General features: G+C 38.8%; 1 protein-coding gene across 25 annotated transcripts in view; it reads left to right on the forward strand.

The window, feature by feature from the left end:
- Positions 1–16,089, forward strand: part of LOC125452074 (band 4.1-like protein 3) — a 271,558-nt gene that overhangs the window by 181,773 nt on the left and 73,696 nt on the right. For all 25 annotated transcript variants that reach the window (XM_048530014.2, XM_048530012.2, XM_048530009.2 and 22 more), the window contains exons 5-8: positions 1,702–1,744; positions 6,264–6,339; positions 12,114–12,332; positions 13,778–13,865. In XM_048530014.2, the coding sequence (XP_048385971.2) occupies positions 1,702–1,744; positions 6,264–6,339; positions 12,114–12,332; positions 13,778–13,865 (426 nt within the window). The remainder of the gene's footprint in view (positions 1–1,701; positions 1,745–6,263; positions 6,340–12,113; positions 12,333–13,777; positions 13,866–16,089) is intronic.

Consider the following 16,089-nt stretch of genomic DNA (forward strand, 5'->3'; position numbering starts at 1 on the left):
ATTGAAACACATGAAGTTTGTTCATGAATGTTTAATACAATATCAAAGAATGTAAGGAATGTGAAATAGAGAGAAAGAAGGTAGAATTAAAGAGAGATAAGAGACAAAGAGAAGAAAAATACAAGTTTTAATCTTCAAGTAAGAATCAGGTAACAATTCACAACTGAAGGCATTTGATTCCACTGTTTTGTGACTAAATGTTTAATGCTATGGGTTCCATGGTGGTAATTGAAACTTGTTGGGCATGTAACAGTCACTTACAGTTGCATGGGCACTAAGTGGGTGTGTAATGGATAGGTACTATACTTTCACATACTTTATTTTGTCCTTTTTGTCTATGGAATTTGGGCATGGCTGACCACGCCAGCGTTTAGTGACCATCAGTAGTTGCGCTGGAGAAGATGGTGTTGGACTGCCTTCCTGAACAGTGGCAGTCCTTGATTTCTTAGGATACCCACAGTGTTGTTAGGAAAGGAATTGCAGAATTCTGATGTAATGACAGCCAAGAAATGTTGATCTATTTCCACATCAGGATATTGTGTGGCTTGAAGGAGAACTTGCAGTTGGTGCAGTTTCCACATCCTTGTTGCTCAATATCATAAAGGTCACTGGTTTGGAAGCTGCTGTCAGAGGACCCTGCAGTGAATTACAGGAGTGGATCTTATGGATGCTGTATATTGCAGCCAATAGCCGTGTCAAGCGACTGGACTTTGAAGGTGGTGGATGAATGCCACTAAGAGATCTACTTTGTCTTGAAAGGAATTGAGTTCCTTGAGTACTGATGGACCTGCCCTCATCTAGATAAGCACAGAGTATTCAAACACACTCCTGACTTGTGTTTGCCCATCATCTACAAAGCACTAGGGAGATGGGAAGTGAGTTATTAGCTGGAAAATTCCTAATTTCTGATCATTTGTAGAAACGGTTGTTAGATGGTCGTCCGGTTTCTTGTGAATGGTAATCTCTAAGATATTGATAGCAGGGGAGTTCAACACTGTAATGTAATTTTAAAGTGAAGGGGCAAAGATTGGATTCTCTTTCACAGATGACTATTGCCTAGTACTTGTGTAATGTGGAACATTTTTGCCAAGCAGTAGTGCAGATCCATCTGCATATGGACACAGACTGCTTCATTACCTGAGGAATATATGAAAGTAAAATATTTACACACACGTGCATATGTTTAGTGTTGGAGTGGAGCTTCTGGATGTATGTGACAATTCAGGCAGCAATATCTTGATTTCCTTGTTTAATAAATAGTTTGTGTGGATGCCGGAGATTGTGGTCTGATTTACTGTATAATGGTGAGCTCTGCGATTCTCAGACAATTAAGTGTCTCCATCGCAACTCAAGATACTTTGAATTGTGATTGAAGCTCAGGATTTCCATGTGCCACAAGTTCAAATCTAACTGCCTTCAAAACTTATTGTTTTCCATTAGAAACTGCCTGATGGTGTGTAAATCTTTAAATATTTGCTTACCCGATTTGGTCACTCACTGTTGTTAGTCACACTTGTCCTCCACAATATGTCTTGACCTTCAGCATAATTTTTAAAAAGGTATTGTTTTTGTTAATTGCAACTTCATTTCGGATTACACATTTATAGCAAAGCAGTTCACCATCCTGCCTTAAACTGATTTGTTTCATTTGGATTCTGTACTATATTTGAAATATTAAACATATAAAACGTTACATTTCAGAATTGGCTGGACCCAGCCAAGGAAATTAAGAAGCAAATCCGAAGTAAGTACATTTTACTAATGATTTGTAATGAAGCTTGTATGAAATGATGTTTGAAAGGTAACTTCGAAATAGCTTGTTTATCTTTTACCAGAATATTATTTCTGTTCACGTATTGTTGCCAATTTCAACAATAAAGCAGTGTTCAAGTGATTCCATGTTTTGCTGACTTCATTTTTTTCCGTATTTCTTTTGTTCCCTTAATGTTTTATGATATTCGAGCTAACATGTTGGAACATTTCCGCATTTCTTAAAAAAAAAAAGTAGCAGCTACTGAATCATGTCCTTCTGCCCACTGTATTGAAAATATGATTTTCATTTAATGTGAAGCCTAATTCTTTGGGGAAACTGCTGAAACAGGAATAGGATGGAATGGTAAATTACAGTAATGATCAAGATGCAGTACACCCACACAAGAATTACACAGATGAGTCTGTAAATAATTACGGAAAGGAGAGCATGAATGCCTGGAAAATGAAACATGAACCATATTGTATATAAAAATTGAGATTTTTAAAAGATGTACGTCTTTATTTTTAATACATGGTGAATTTGCAGAAAGTAATGTGGCAATGACTTCAAACAAGAATCCAGAGTCACCCTTGTCCCAGTGGGAGACTTTATGCATTTCCTTTTTGTTTGCACAGTTATCGTCCTTGGGTTTTTTTTGTAAATTCTTACCCGTAGTTCTAAATCCTTGTTCAAAAGAATTATTTCAATCCATTTCAATCAATTTAAACTCCATGTCTGATTCATCACTAAGAATTATGCTTTCCACTTGACGAGCAGCATGTAGTTTCACCTTAGCTACAGTACTGCTGGAATTGTAATCAATGCCCATTGCCCCTAGGCTTGATTATTTTTCAATGCTGCCATTACAGCCAAACCCTCCAAACTCTAATTCATTGAATTGTACACTGCAGTATGTCTTCCTCATGTCCAAGTCTGGCTGATATCAGCCTGATCCTAGCCCTTCAACGTTGCTTGTAGAATCTTGATGCTGATTGCATTTCTCTTCAAGACTTCATTTGACTTAATAGTTGCATTCTCCTTCAATCTTGTGTTCCAGTTCACACTCTCCCTTCTGACTCTGGCTTACTGTGCCTTTTATTTCTGCTGTACCATTGCATTTGACAAGAACTCAGCCAGTACAGCAAGATTGTAGCAATTCATGCAGTCCTATTTAGTATATTGAAATAAAACTTTAATCCTTCTTAATATTTTAATAGTTAAGGGCACCATCTGAAGTGTTACTGTGTGAAAAGTAGCCTTTATTCAATGGCAAAAATCAACCTTAATTACTGCTGATTACTAGCGGTTTTGTAGATTTCCAAAGTGTTTTTAAACAACCTGTTCAGATATGTAATGATACACCTTCAGTGTGAGTGAAACTTGAACCCAACTCCTGGCACAGAGGTAGGTGCGTAGCCACTGCACCACAAAACACACTTTGCATGTGCTTACATGCTCAGCACATTCAGCATTGATGGGTAAAAATAACCAGCCATCTCAATAATGCATCCATACTTAGACTTGAGGAATATTTACTGGGCTCTATATCAGAGTGTTCAATGTGGCTGTTTGGGAATATCTGTATCAGGAAAGGCATTAGTGACTGGCATGCCTGTAATCTTACAGATGGTGCTGAGGCACATATTTGCACAGACTGTGCCAGCTAGCTTTGAGAGATCTCGCATTATAAACTTCATTGTTACACTTTGACAAGAAAAGCCAGTGGATTCTGCCCGACCGCATAAGAGTCATATCAGGATCTACAGGTCATACAAAAGTGGACAGCGCAGTTAATAGTGAATACAGTTGTGGATGAATTCAGAATGACATACATGGGCTTGTAGGTAAGAGAGGGAACTGCCAGATATGGAAAACTGGGAGATGTCAGGTTATATTTAACAGAAAAATGAGGAAAAAAAACATTTTAAACACTGAAGTGTTACTTAAAGGCACGGTAAGGCAATCGGTTTTTAAAAAATGTAGGAGAGCAGGAGCTAAATATTAAAACTACATATAATGTTCTAAAAATAATTGTATGGGACCTTTAACTTTTGAACACTAAACAAAAACTGAAAGAACTGCGGGTGTTGGAAGTCTGAAACAAAGACAGAAATTTCTGAAAAATCTCGGCACGTCTGACAGCATCTGTAGAGAGAAATCAGAGTTAATGTTTAGGGTCCAGTGACCTTTCTTCAGAATTTCAGAAGGTTCTGGACCTGAAATGTTAACCCTGATTTCTCTCCAGAGATACTGCCAGATCTACTGAGATTTTCCAGATATTTCTGTCTTTGTCCTAACTTTTGAAACTAGGCCTTTAAGAGTATAACGTAGAGCTCTTGTTAACCAGCTGCAAGTCTTTAGGTAGGTTACTGTTCAGAGAATAATCCCAGCTTTTGGACACCCTACGTAAAGGAAAATGTTGAAGTTCTAGGTCAAATGTAGAGAAACCGGGAAAGGTAATAAAAGTAATGAGAGACTGCAGAGTTATATTGATTCAATGGAGTAGGAAAGTTCAAAATTGTTCTATTGGACTTCAGCTGAAGACGTATTTTAAGGAATTAGAAAAAATGATGTCCCAAACATGATAGGTTCTGTGTTTCTGGCCTTTTACAATTTTTATTTCAAATTTACAGCATTTGTAGTTTCCTTTTCATATGTCACTCAGTGCTTATCAACTGTATTTGAAATATCAATTTTTTAATTTGCTTTTAGTTGATACGTCACTGAATACTAAAGGCAAGTGCTGTGAGCTATTAGGAAAGCCAATGGGAATGTTAACCTTTATCGTAAGAGGATTTTAGTACTGGAGTAGTAACGCCTTGCTTCAGTTGTAATGGGAACTTGGTTAGACATCACCTGTATGCCATTTTGGTCTCCTTACCTCTTGAAGGTATTATTGCCAGAGAAAGAAAGCAGTGTAAGTTCACCAGACTTGTTCTTGGGATATTGGGACAGTCCTGTGGTGGGGGGAAGAAAATGGACAAATTGGCCCATATTCTCTAAAAGCTTTGAAGAATGAGAGAATGACCTCATGGAAATCTACAAAATAGTTAATGGGATAGCCATAGTCGATATAAGTAAAACATTTCCCCTGGTTGGAATATCCCGAACCAGGGGACATAATGTCAAAATAAAGGGGATTTCACTTAGAACCAAGGTGAGCAAATTCCTTTATGTGGAACATGGTGAATCTACCACAGAGGACAAGCTCAGTCTTTGAGTATTGGTATTAATGGTGTGAAAGGTTTCAGGGATAGTGTGGGTTAAAGGCAGTGGTGCGTTCGGTCAGCTGTGATTCTTAATAAATGGCAGAGGAGGCTCACTGACCTAGCTTTGTTCCTATATTCGGTGATTGCACTCATTTGTGGCCAGAACTACATGCTGACAGGGTAACAACATTGTTTTTGTTTTGTAACTACTTGAGGTTTTACACTTTTTCTTCTGCTACACTGCAATCATAGGTAGACTGAAATCTGAACCCATTCTCGGGCAGCTGAATTGTCATTTTGCTTTTCCAGAGGCAAATTCAAAATTAACACTAATTCAACAAAATAATGGAAACTAACACCTTGTGGTTTCAGAGTTTACACAATGTCATGGATATATTTCTCGTTCCATTTGTCCATTGAGCAGTGTCCCATTTATAATAAAGTAAATTAAACCAAGCTGATGAAATGTTATGCAAGAAATATTAACAATAATTGTTGGAACTAAGTGCAAATCTATAGTTACTTGGCTCTAGCTGCAGTAGTGTTTGTCCAACACAGAACTTCAGTGGTAGAGAGTAGTAAAATGCAAACAATTTGGAATTTCCTTTTTCTTTGGTAATGTAACCTAATAGCAGTGAATTTAGTTTTTCCTCAGTCATCTAGAATTGTTGATAGACCAGGCACAGAATTTTCAGAGTGATATACCAAATGAATTGGCTGACTGGGAATGATTCTTAAGAGAGAATTATGAGCCTGTCGGGTGTCCTATATATTACCCAGGTTATTGATTAATTCTAGGCCACCAAGACTGTGAGGAGAAAATTAACAAATGCTATTAAATTGATGTTCACATTTACTGAAAAGAGGTAGTAAAAGGGCAAGTTTTGACATTTTAACTAATGTGTGTTTTTAAATAGTTAGGATTCTTAATTGTGTCATAGTCATACAGCACAGAGACAGACCCTTTGGTCCAACCAGCCCAAATCGACCATGTTACCAAACTAAACCAGTCCCACTTGCCTGCGCTTGTCCCATATTCCTCCAAATCTTTCCTATTCATGAACGTATCCAATTGTCTCTTAATCATTGCAACTGTACCTGCATGCACCATTTCCTCTGACGGTTCATGCCTGTGTAAAAAAAAGTAGCCCCTCATGTTGTTTTTTAAATCTTCATTTTTTAATCGGAGTACTAGACCTTTTGTATTAGAAAACTAGCCTTTGAGGAATTTTTAAATTACTTTAAAGACCTCCAAATATGGGTTCTGTTTGATGTTTAAATCATGATTTGATTCTATTTAGGTGGATTGTGGCAGTTTGCATTCAATGTGAAATTTTACCCTCCGGATCCTGCCCAGCTCTCGGAGGACATTACCAGGTGAGTGAAAGATTGTTTCTTGTAGTATTTAACAGTGGCAAATAGTGTAGTCAAATTTTTGTCTTTTTTTGTATATACTGTTCCCAAAGACACCTCTATTCACAAGTGTGTATGGTCGTTCAGTGGTTTTGTCATGATCTAACTTGAACATCCGAGGATCGCTGTTGACCAGAGATTTCACTGAACTGAATATGTAAGTGTGATGGCCATGAGGCAGCCTGAGGCTGAATTTCATCTGATGAGTGGTTTCCTTCCTGACTTCTCAAAGGTTTTCTATGTCAACAATGAGATGCAATATTCTTTATTTATCTGGATGAGTGTAATTTCAGCATTTGAAGGAAGAAACAATTAACAGTCCATCTCAAACATATACTTCTTCCACTGCTAATGTATAATACTGTGTTATGTACCATCTGTAGAACAGACATAAGCAATTTGTGAGGGCTTCTTTAGCAGCGTCCCCAAAATAATTGTTACAAGTGCTATCCATTGCTGACAGTGTGCTTCCATCATGTTCTATTCATGCATCACATACAGAATGCCTCATTAGATTTTGGAGTCTTTTTATACACTTCTTCCTTTTCAAAAGAACTTTTCAATAATAATACAATTTTCCTTTTATGTAAACAACCACAGCTTCCTGGCACTTGGTTTATGTTTGTGGGGGTGTCTCAGAATGTGTTAATTCTTGCAGGGGTTCTTCCAGCAGAAATGAGTGAACACAATTGTTTTGGGCAACTTTCAGCCTTCAGAACATGTTGTCACTTCACCGCATTGCAGTTGAATTCCACACTATTCTCGGCAAGCACAGATTATTCATTCTATGCCATTACCTTCCACTTCTGTAGCCTGGACATAGTGCTGATGTAAGCAGCTTTGAATGAGCGAAAAATGCTGAAAGACTATGTGTTACTCTGACAGTGTCTAATTGGAGGATAACGAAGTTGTGGATGCATTGTTTACGCTCAGTCTGAATATTTAAATAATTGGCAAAAGTACACGGTCACGGTTCTCTATCTTTTTGTATTTACCAGCCGCATACCTTTCAGTGTAGTGGGCAGCGACCTGTAACATCACAAGGAGAAAACCTGACCTGAATATCTCTGTTGAGAACTGGGGCATCATATCTGGTTCAAAATGCACAGTTAACCAGTTCTTTAAATAAATATTATGAACTTATTTTATAGCTGCATTGGTCCCAAGGATTTGAATGGATAATGTTATTTTCTTGCTTTTATCTGTAGTGCTGCCAATTTCCAGAGTTCTACTTTCAAATGCTAATTATTAGGAAAACCAATTGCAGTAAATTTCAAACAAAACACGTATAGCATATCTCACCCCAATATATCAGTGAATTTATCCAGGGATTAACTGAGCCAAATGTAAACTCCAGGCTGAATCCAAGTTTGTGTGCTGATATCAGCTGAGCTGTCATAATATCATTGTACTGTATCTGTCTTCTCCTGAGCTACAGGATAGGGAAAATCAGGTCTTTATATTCCCAAAAAGTCTCCATGTGTGAAGTGCATTCTGTATCTTTAGGGTATGTACAAAATCGACCCCAAGCAAATTGTTGTTTCTTGTTCATGGAATGTGTCCATTACTTGCTGCCCAGCTTTTATTGCCTGTCCCTGGTTGCCCTGGAGAAGGTGGTGGCGAATTCTGCTTTGAATCACTGCTGTCAGTTTGGTTCAGGTACACACGCTCATAGTGCCACGAAGGAGGGCACTCCATGATTTTGACCCAGTGGCACTGAAGGAATGGAAATGTATTTCTGCCTCAGAATAGTGTGAGCCGAGAGCATGCGCTTGTAGGTGGTGGTCTTGCAATGTATCTGCCGTCCTTGTCCTTCAGGAAGTTGTGGTTGTGCGTTTGACAGGTTCTGTCTAAGGAGTGTTGGTAACTTCCTGCAGTGCATTTTCGAGATGATGCTCACTGCTGCTCGTGAGCATTTGTGATGGTAGGAATGAATGTTTGGGGATGTGATGCCAATCGAAGCACGTTGCCTTATCCTGGATCATGTCAAGCTTCTTGAGTGTTGTTGAAGCTACACTGATCCAAGTAAGTGGGAGTATTCCATCCCACTCCTGACATGTGCCTTGTAGATGGTGAACTGGCTTTGGGGAGACAGGAGGCGTGTTACTCACTGCAGGATTGCTAGCCTATGACCTGCTGTTGTAACTACAGTATTTGTGTGACAAGTCCAATTCAGTTTCTAGTCAATTGTTACCCCCAGAATGTTGATAACCAGGCAGTCATGTGATGGTAATGTCATTGAATGTCATGGGGCGATGGTTAGATTTGCTGGTGTTGGATATCGTCATTGCCTGGTACTTGTGTGCCACAAATGTTACTTTCCATTTATGAGCCCAAGCTTGAAAATTATCCAAGTGTTGTTGCACCTGAACACAGATACTGAAGCAGTCTGAAAAGTTAAAACTCGTGCTGAATATTGTGCATTCATTAGTGAATAATCCTACTTTTGGCCTTTGAGGGAGAGAACATCATTGATGAAGCAGCTGAAAGTGGTTGGGGCTAGGCCTGAGGAGCTCCTGTTGAAAGATTCTGGAGCTGAGATGACGGAGTCTAATAACCACAACCATTTCACTTTGTGCCACCTCTTGCTCCGAACCCATGGGAGATTCCTATTGATTGCAGATTGGCTACAACTCCTTGATGCCATTCTTGGATTACTACCTTTAACCATGGACAAATTGGTGCAGGGTAAATAAGGTCAAGGAGTTAAAGGGTATAGCTCAAAGATGGTATGGGTGGAATGATTTCAATTGATGGCACCAATACTGGGGTAGAAAGGAGTTGTTGCAGTGGGATGGGTTTCACTTGAACCATGCTGGGACCATTGTCCTATTGAATCGACCAAATTCGGCTGTCGAGAGGGTTTTAAATTTCCTCCCACACTTGCCACCTTGTTGCTTCTGCACTGGATCTCCTGACTGTTATGATAAGCCAACTTTCTCTATTTTATTTTAATTTTTACATCCTATGGCATCCAGGCACATTTACTCAAGATGAGCTACCTTTTTCCTTCAAAAAAAGGGTCTTGTGTTCATTGGAGCCATGTCTTTCTGAACAACCTCATATTAGTTTGTAACTACCTATTGCCTGCATTTGCGTTTCTGAATGTACCTGAGCTAGGTTTTGCCTTTAATGATTTAAATTACCACCTCTTAAATTTGAGTATTTTTACATTTAGTTTTTTGTTCACTTTTCACTATAACTTTTTTAAGCTTCGAGCTACACCGTGCCCATTTGCAAGTTGATCTCGTATTAAAACAATTTATCATTTCTCTTCAGTTCCAAAGAACATCTTATTGAAATCAATGTTAATTCTGTTTCTTTTTCTTGTCTGACCAGCCGAGTTTCTCGAGCACATTCTGTTTTGATTATTTTTGATTTTCCTTGCATGTTGAGGTAAAGTTGTACACACGTCAGCAATTCCTCTCCTTTTATCCATGCTTTTCCTACTGTACACTGGTACAAAAAAAGTCTCCCAATATTACTGAAAGTTTCAGGCAGCTATGATTTCGGCATCAGTTGGCAATACCGAGACACAAGGCGAAATGAGCAAATGGGTCAGTGTGGCACAGGTTGTACAACTGTGTAACAATGTTCCGTTTAAAATGACGCATGCTCATTTTATTTGGCAAATTTAAGATCGTATGTTAGACAAGTTCCATTAATTTTAAGTGGGAATTTAGAGTGACTGTGAATGCATTTGCATTTACAAAATTACAGTTTGAAAAATATCGGTGAGAGAATCTATTAATTATATCCTTTCTAGACTTGTATAATTTTGTGACTTCACCATATCTTTATAATATTTTTAAAGAACTACTATAGATGGGACTCCATAGCTTTATTGTCAAGTATAAGAAAATGTCTCTTACAAACGTGATTTTTGGAACAAAATAATTCTCAAAAAAAAGCCATGTCAACTCATCATTTGAAAGCTACTACTTAGAAATAGTTTCCCTGGTTGTCTGGTGTGATGTTTCACTGCTCACTATTCGGGTTTTATTATTCGCAGCACTGCTTTACTGAGTAATGTGATGTAGCTCAGACACTAGGAAGTGCTGACAGAGTTACAACTGTGATAGTTTTTAAATTACTCTTTCAAGAAAAAATGTCAGAATGGGATTTTCCTAATTTTTCTTCTTTCTGTCGAGGTCATGTCTGTTCCTGAAGTAATTTTAGGCAATGACAGCTACTTAAATCAAATCTCGCATAATACTGTTGTTTATTTTTGTCTGGACTCCAGAGACATTGTTGGTTGTGTTTTGAATATGAAACAAAAAAACCTACAGCACAGGAACAGGCCCTTCGGCCCTCCAAGCCTGCGCCGATCAAGATCCTCTGTCTAACCTGTCATCTATTTTCTAACGGCCTGTGTCCATTTGCTCCCTGCCCATCCATGTACCTGTCCAAATATATCTTAAAAGACGCTAACGTGTCTGCGTCTACCACCTCCACTGGCAACACGTTCCAGGTGCCCACCACCCTCTGTGTAAAGAACTTTCCACGCATATCTCCCCTAAACTTTCCTCCTCTCACTTTGAACTCATGACCCCTAGTAATTGAATCCCCCACTCTGGGGGAAAAAGCTTTTTGCTATCCACCCTGTCTATACCCCTCACGATTTTGTAGACCTCAATCGGGTCCCCCCTCAATCTCCGTCTTTCTAATGAAAATAATCCTAATCTATTCAACCTCTCTTCATAGCTAGCACCCTCCATACCAGGCAACGTCCTGGTGAACCTCCTCTGCACCCTCTCCAAAGCATCCACATCCTTTTGGTAATGTGGCGACCAGAACTGTACACAGTACTCCAAATGTGGCTGAACCAAAGTTCTATTCAACTGCAACATGACCTGCCAACTCTTATACTCAATACCCTGCCCAATGAAGGAAAGCATGCCATATGCCTTCTTGACCACCCTATTGACCTGCGTTGTCACCTTCAGGGAACAACGGACCTGAACACACAGATCTCTCTGTTCATCAATTTTCCCTAGGACTTTTCCATTTGCTGTGTAGTTCGCCTTGAATTTGATCTTCCAAAATGCATCACCTCACATTTGCCCAGATTGAACTCCATCTGCCATTTATCTGCCCAACTCTCCAGTCTATCTATATTCTGCTGTAATTTCTGACAGTCCCCTTCACTATCAGCTACTCCACCAATCTTAGTGTCATCTGCAAACTTGCTGATCAGACCACCTACACCTTCCTCCAGATCATTTACATATATCACAAACAACAGTGGTCCCAGCACAGATCCCTGTGGAACACCACTGGTTACAGGTCTCCAATTTGAGAAACTCTCTTCTACTATTACCCTCTGTCTCCTGTTGCCCTGCCAGTTTTTTATCCATCTAGCCAGTACACCCTGGACCCCATGTGACTTCACTTTCTCCATCAGCCTGCCATGGGGAACCTTATCAAACGCCTTACTGAAGTCCATGTATATGACATCTACAGCCTTTCCCTCATCAATCAACTTTGTCACGGTCTCAAAGAATTCTGTTAAGTTGGTAAGACATGACCTTCCCTGTACAAAACCATGTTGCCTATCACTGATAAGTTTGGTTAAGTGCAGCTTAGGCTAGGCATGTGTGTTTTCAAGTACAAGTCTTGATTTTAAAAAAAAACTTATATGTAACTTTCTAAACCTGTGAATGCTTTCAAGAGTTTTATGAAAAGTGCCATGCTTTTTGATGGGTCTCAAGTTTTGATGTGTTTTTTTTCTGCCATAGGTATTACCTGTGTCTGCAGCTGCGCGATGATATTGTTTCTGGAAGATTGCCGTGTTCTTTTGCCACACATGTACTGCTTGGCTCCTACACTGTTCAGGCAGAACTGGGGGATTATGACCCAGATGAGTATGGCACTGATTACATCAGTGAGTTTCGTTTTGCTCCAAATGAAACTAAGGAACTGGAAGAAAAAGTGATAGAACTGCACAAAAGCCACAAGTACGTGTATTGTTCATACATTCATGTGTCAAATTTGGTGCTTTAATGTCGAACTGTTGCTTTTTGTTTTAATCTAATGAGCTGTGAGGAAAGCTTGGACAGGCCTGTGCTTGTTTTCCCTGGAGTTTAGAAATGTGAAGGGTGATTTGATGTGAAGTTTATGAAATCATGAATGGCCTTGACGCAGTGAATGTTGAAATGACATTTCCTCTTATGGATGAGTCCATAGCTAGTGGATGCTGATCTAAAATTAGAGGTCAGCCTTTTAGACAGAGATCAGAACAAATGTACTTCTTTGAAAGTTATGCAATCTTGAAACATTTCATCTTAGAGGGCAATGGAGGTGGTAGTCATTGAAACTATTTTTGCCTTAAAAATTCATTCTTGTGAGTTAGGGCAATCAAGGCGAGATGAGAGTGTCAAATCTAGAACACAAACAGGCCATCCATGATCTTATTGAATGGTGGAGCAAGCTGAAGGACTGAATGGCCTACTTCTCTTAATTCAGATATTAATTTATTACCAAATCCGCAAATTCAAATATTTGAACATGCCTGGATTTATCTTGAGCCAAGTGAACATGTTTATTGTAAAAGTTAAATCAGATTATACTGAAAAATCCTAACTGTTCAGGAGCTGAAAAGTCAGTTGTAGCTTTGAAACTGCAGCTTTCAGCAGCATTTGATCTCTAACCAGCAACAGAAATTTGAATTTGACCTACTTAATGAGATCTGTGTAAAAAGAATGGTGATACATTATAAAGTTATTTTTGTATACATTATCAGTCAAATGTCACATTTTCAACACTTTTTCCTTTGTTCAGACACAGTTTTGACCCCTGTGTACACTGTTGCTATTACCTTTTTTTTAAAATATTCATTCCCAAGACATGGGCAACCCCAGCTCGGCCAGGATTTATTGCCATCCCTAATTGTCCGGAAGGTAATTAAGAGTCAACCATGTCACTGAAAGAACAAACGAAGTTTTGAGCAATCCACCTTTTTAAAGCTTCCCCTTCCTCATTAATATTTTCCAAGTTCTCTACTCACCCAAAATGTTAAGTTTGATTTTTCTTCACAGATGCTGCCAGACCTGATCTTTTTCAGCAAGTTCTGTTTTTGTTTCTGATTGACAGCATCCGCAGTTCTTTTGGTTTTTCTGCAGCTCACTTGGTCTTCAGGGTGCTGAGAAGTCTCCCAAATAGGAATAGCTTATTGACAAAATTGATACTACTTTTTGTAAAAAAAAATGTCCGTGAGGCTTTATATTCTTCAAAATATCTGAACTGATTACTTCAGAGAAAGTCAGATAGTTTCGTCTGCACTGAACCCTAACAATGTTTAGGAAGATTCGGCTTGTTTCGAGGTGGATTTTCGACAGCTTTTGTAACATTGAAGTTGAGATGCGAGTGGAATGAAAATCCTGTTTCTGCTTCTACGTTTTAGGGGTATGACACCGGCTGAAGCAGAGATGCATTTCTTGGAGAATGCCAAAAAACTGTCCATGTATGGAGTTGATCTGCATCATGCCAAGGTATTTCTTTAACATGTGAATGAAGTGGGTTTTGTCCCAGAACACCACCTGTAAGAATTAACAAGTTGTTGTAATAATGTATCCCCGTTGGTAATGATTATGAACCAAATGACTAAAGCGACTCGGAACTGGATTCTGGAGATAAAACTTTATGCTAGCTGATATGAAATCTTTTCCAGTTTCCGTTGTAACATAATGGAAAATAGCAGGATTTGTCAAGAAAAGAATAACAAAAGCTCAACAGTGCTTATGATCAGTAGATAATGCATCAGGTGTACTGATATAAAAATTAATAGATCAACAATGTTTATTTTGTTCTCCAGCAGAAGTAACAAATCACCTATACTCGTTCACTGTAATTAACCTTCCATTTCTATCTGACCATTTATCTCAAAAACAATACTGGACACATTAAGGTTAAGTATTGAACATTAGGTATTTCCTAATCATATTCCGCTACTGTGCAAAACTCTGCACTCGTCTGAAAATTGCACAAAGCATGTAATCTATGTAAATACGTTGTGTATAGATCATCTGACACACTGCTTTCTAATCCTACTCACAACCATTTAAAGTAAGCCTAAAAATTGAAATATTTTTACATGTACAATCAAAAAAAAATGCAGTTTACTGGGAGAGTATTTTTAGTGTCAAAAAATTTTCTCCTACAAGTTGGATGTATTCAAATCTCTTGGAAAGAAATCCTCATTGCTTTTCCTTAACTTGAAATGCACATTTTCCTCAACAACAACAAAAAATTCCTTCCATTTATCTAAGTCCAGAGATTTTAGGGACCATTTGGCGCCGGAAAAGATATTAAGCGTTGAGTTTATGTCAAAGCACCCCTGGAGCTCAGACACTAACTGTGTTCAGGTTTACCAGCACTAACAAACCACTTGGTGCTTTTCAAAGTCATACAGTATGGAAACAGACCCTTTCACCCAACCAGTCCATGCTGACCGTAATCCCAAACTAAACTATTCCCACCTGCCTGTGCTTGGCCCATTTCTTTCCAAACGTTTTTTTAAATTATGCACCTATCCAAATGTGTTTTTAAACAAGATCACATCACTGCACAGGGATAAGACCAGGAACTAATTCCGAGATCCTCCTGGTATTTACTGTTCTGTTCTACACTGTCAACTGGAATCTTTACTCAGAGTAGTAAGGGCGTGGAATGCCCTGCCTGCCCTGCAGCAGACTCGCCAACTTTAGGGGCATTTAAACGATCATTGGATAAGAATATGGATCATAGTGGAATAGTGTAGGTTAGATGGGGTTCAGATTGGTTTCACTGGTCGATGCAACATTGAGGGCCAAAGGGCCTGTACTGTGCTGATATGTTCTATGTTCCACGTGCAAAAATATTTAAAGATATGTCATATGTACCTCTCTCAGTTGCCATGCAGAAACACCTGGCCTTTCTTTGGTACATGAAGTATTTTGGAAAATCAAAGAAGCCCTCTTAATGACTTAATTTGAGATGTGAGATCAACATGTGATACGGCAACGTTTCTACTCCGGTCGAACTCTGGCACACTTCATTGTAAAATTCTACACCTTGAATTTCTACAGGATTTCCCTTTTGTTCTTGGAGAACCTGCTGGTCTACTCAAGCATTGACTGACAGGTTTACTTTGATTCAGAGTTGGGTCAAAAGTCAGGTGAAAGAAGTAGACTTTAAGAAGAAGCCAAAAGAATAAGCATGAAGGTTCAGATGTAGAATTGTTGGTCTCAGGGCCTAAACAGAAGGAAGGCAGGAAAAAAAAATCACTGTCCAAATTATTTACAACAAAAACACCAGTTGCTGGAAAAGCTCAGCAGGTCTGGCAGCATCTGTGAAGGTAGAAAAAACAAAGTTAACGTTTCAGGTAATTACTTATGTGGCCTCATCTTAAGAAAAAGTAGCACCTAAAATCTAACTGCCTCAGATTTGGAAAATTATTTACCACTTCTAGTCGATCTTTTCTCCCCATTACAGAGTTACTGCCGGAGGCCATTTAAGAAATTTTTGAATTGTTCAAACACCAGCAAAGGTAGTTATTTAGCTCCTTTTAATGTGGTACAGAACCCTTGGCAAACAAAATTTGGCACCAAGCCACATTAAAAAGCTATGAAAGCAGTTGATGAAAAGCTTGATCAAAGAGATATGTTATAAGGAACATCTTAAAGGAGGCAAGTGAAGTAGCACGGGTGAGTAATTTAGATAAGGAATTCAAGAACC

This window comes from Stegostoma tigrinum, chromosome 5, assembly GCF_030684315.1.
Source record: "Stegostoma tigrinum isolate sSteTig4 chromosome 5, sSteTig4.hap1, whole genome shotgun sequence".
NCBI lineage: Eukaryota > Metazoa > Chordata > Chondrichthyes > Orectolobiformes > Stegostomatidae > Stegostoma > Stegostoma tigrinum.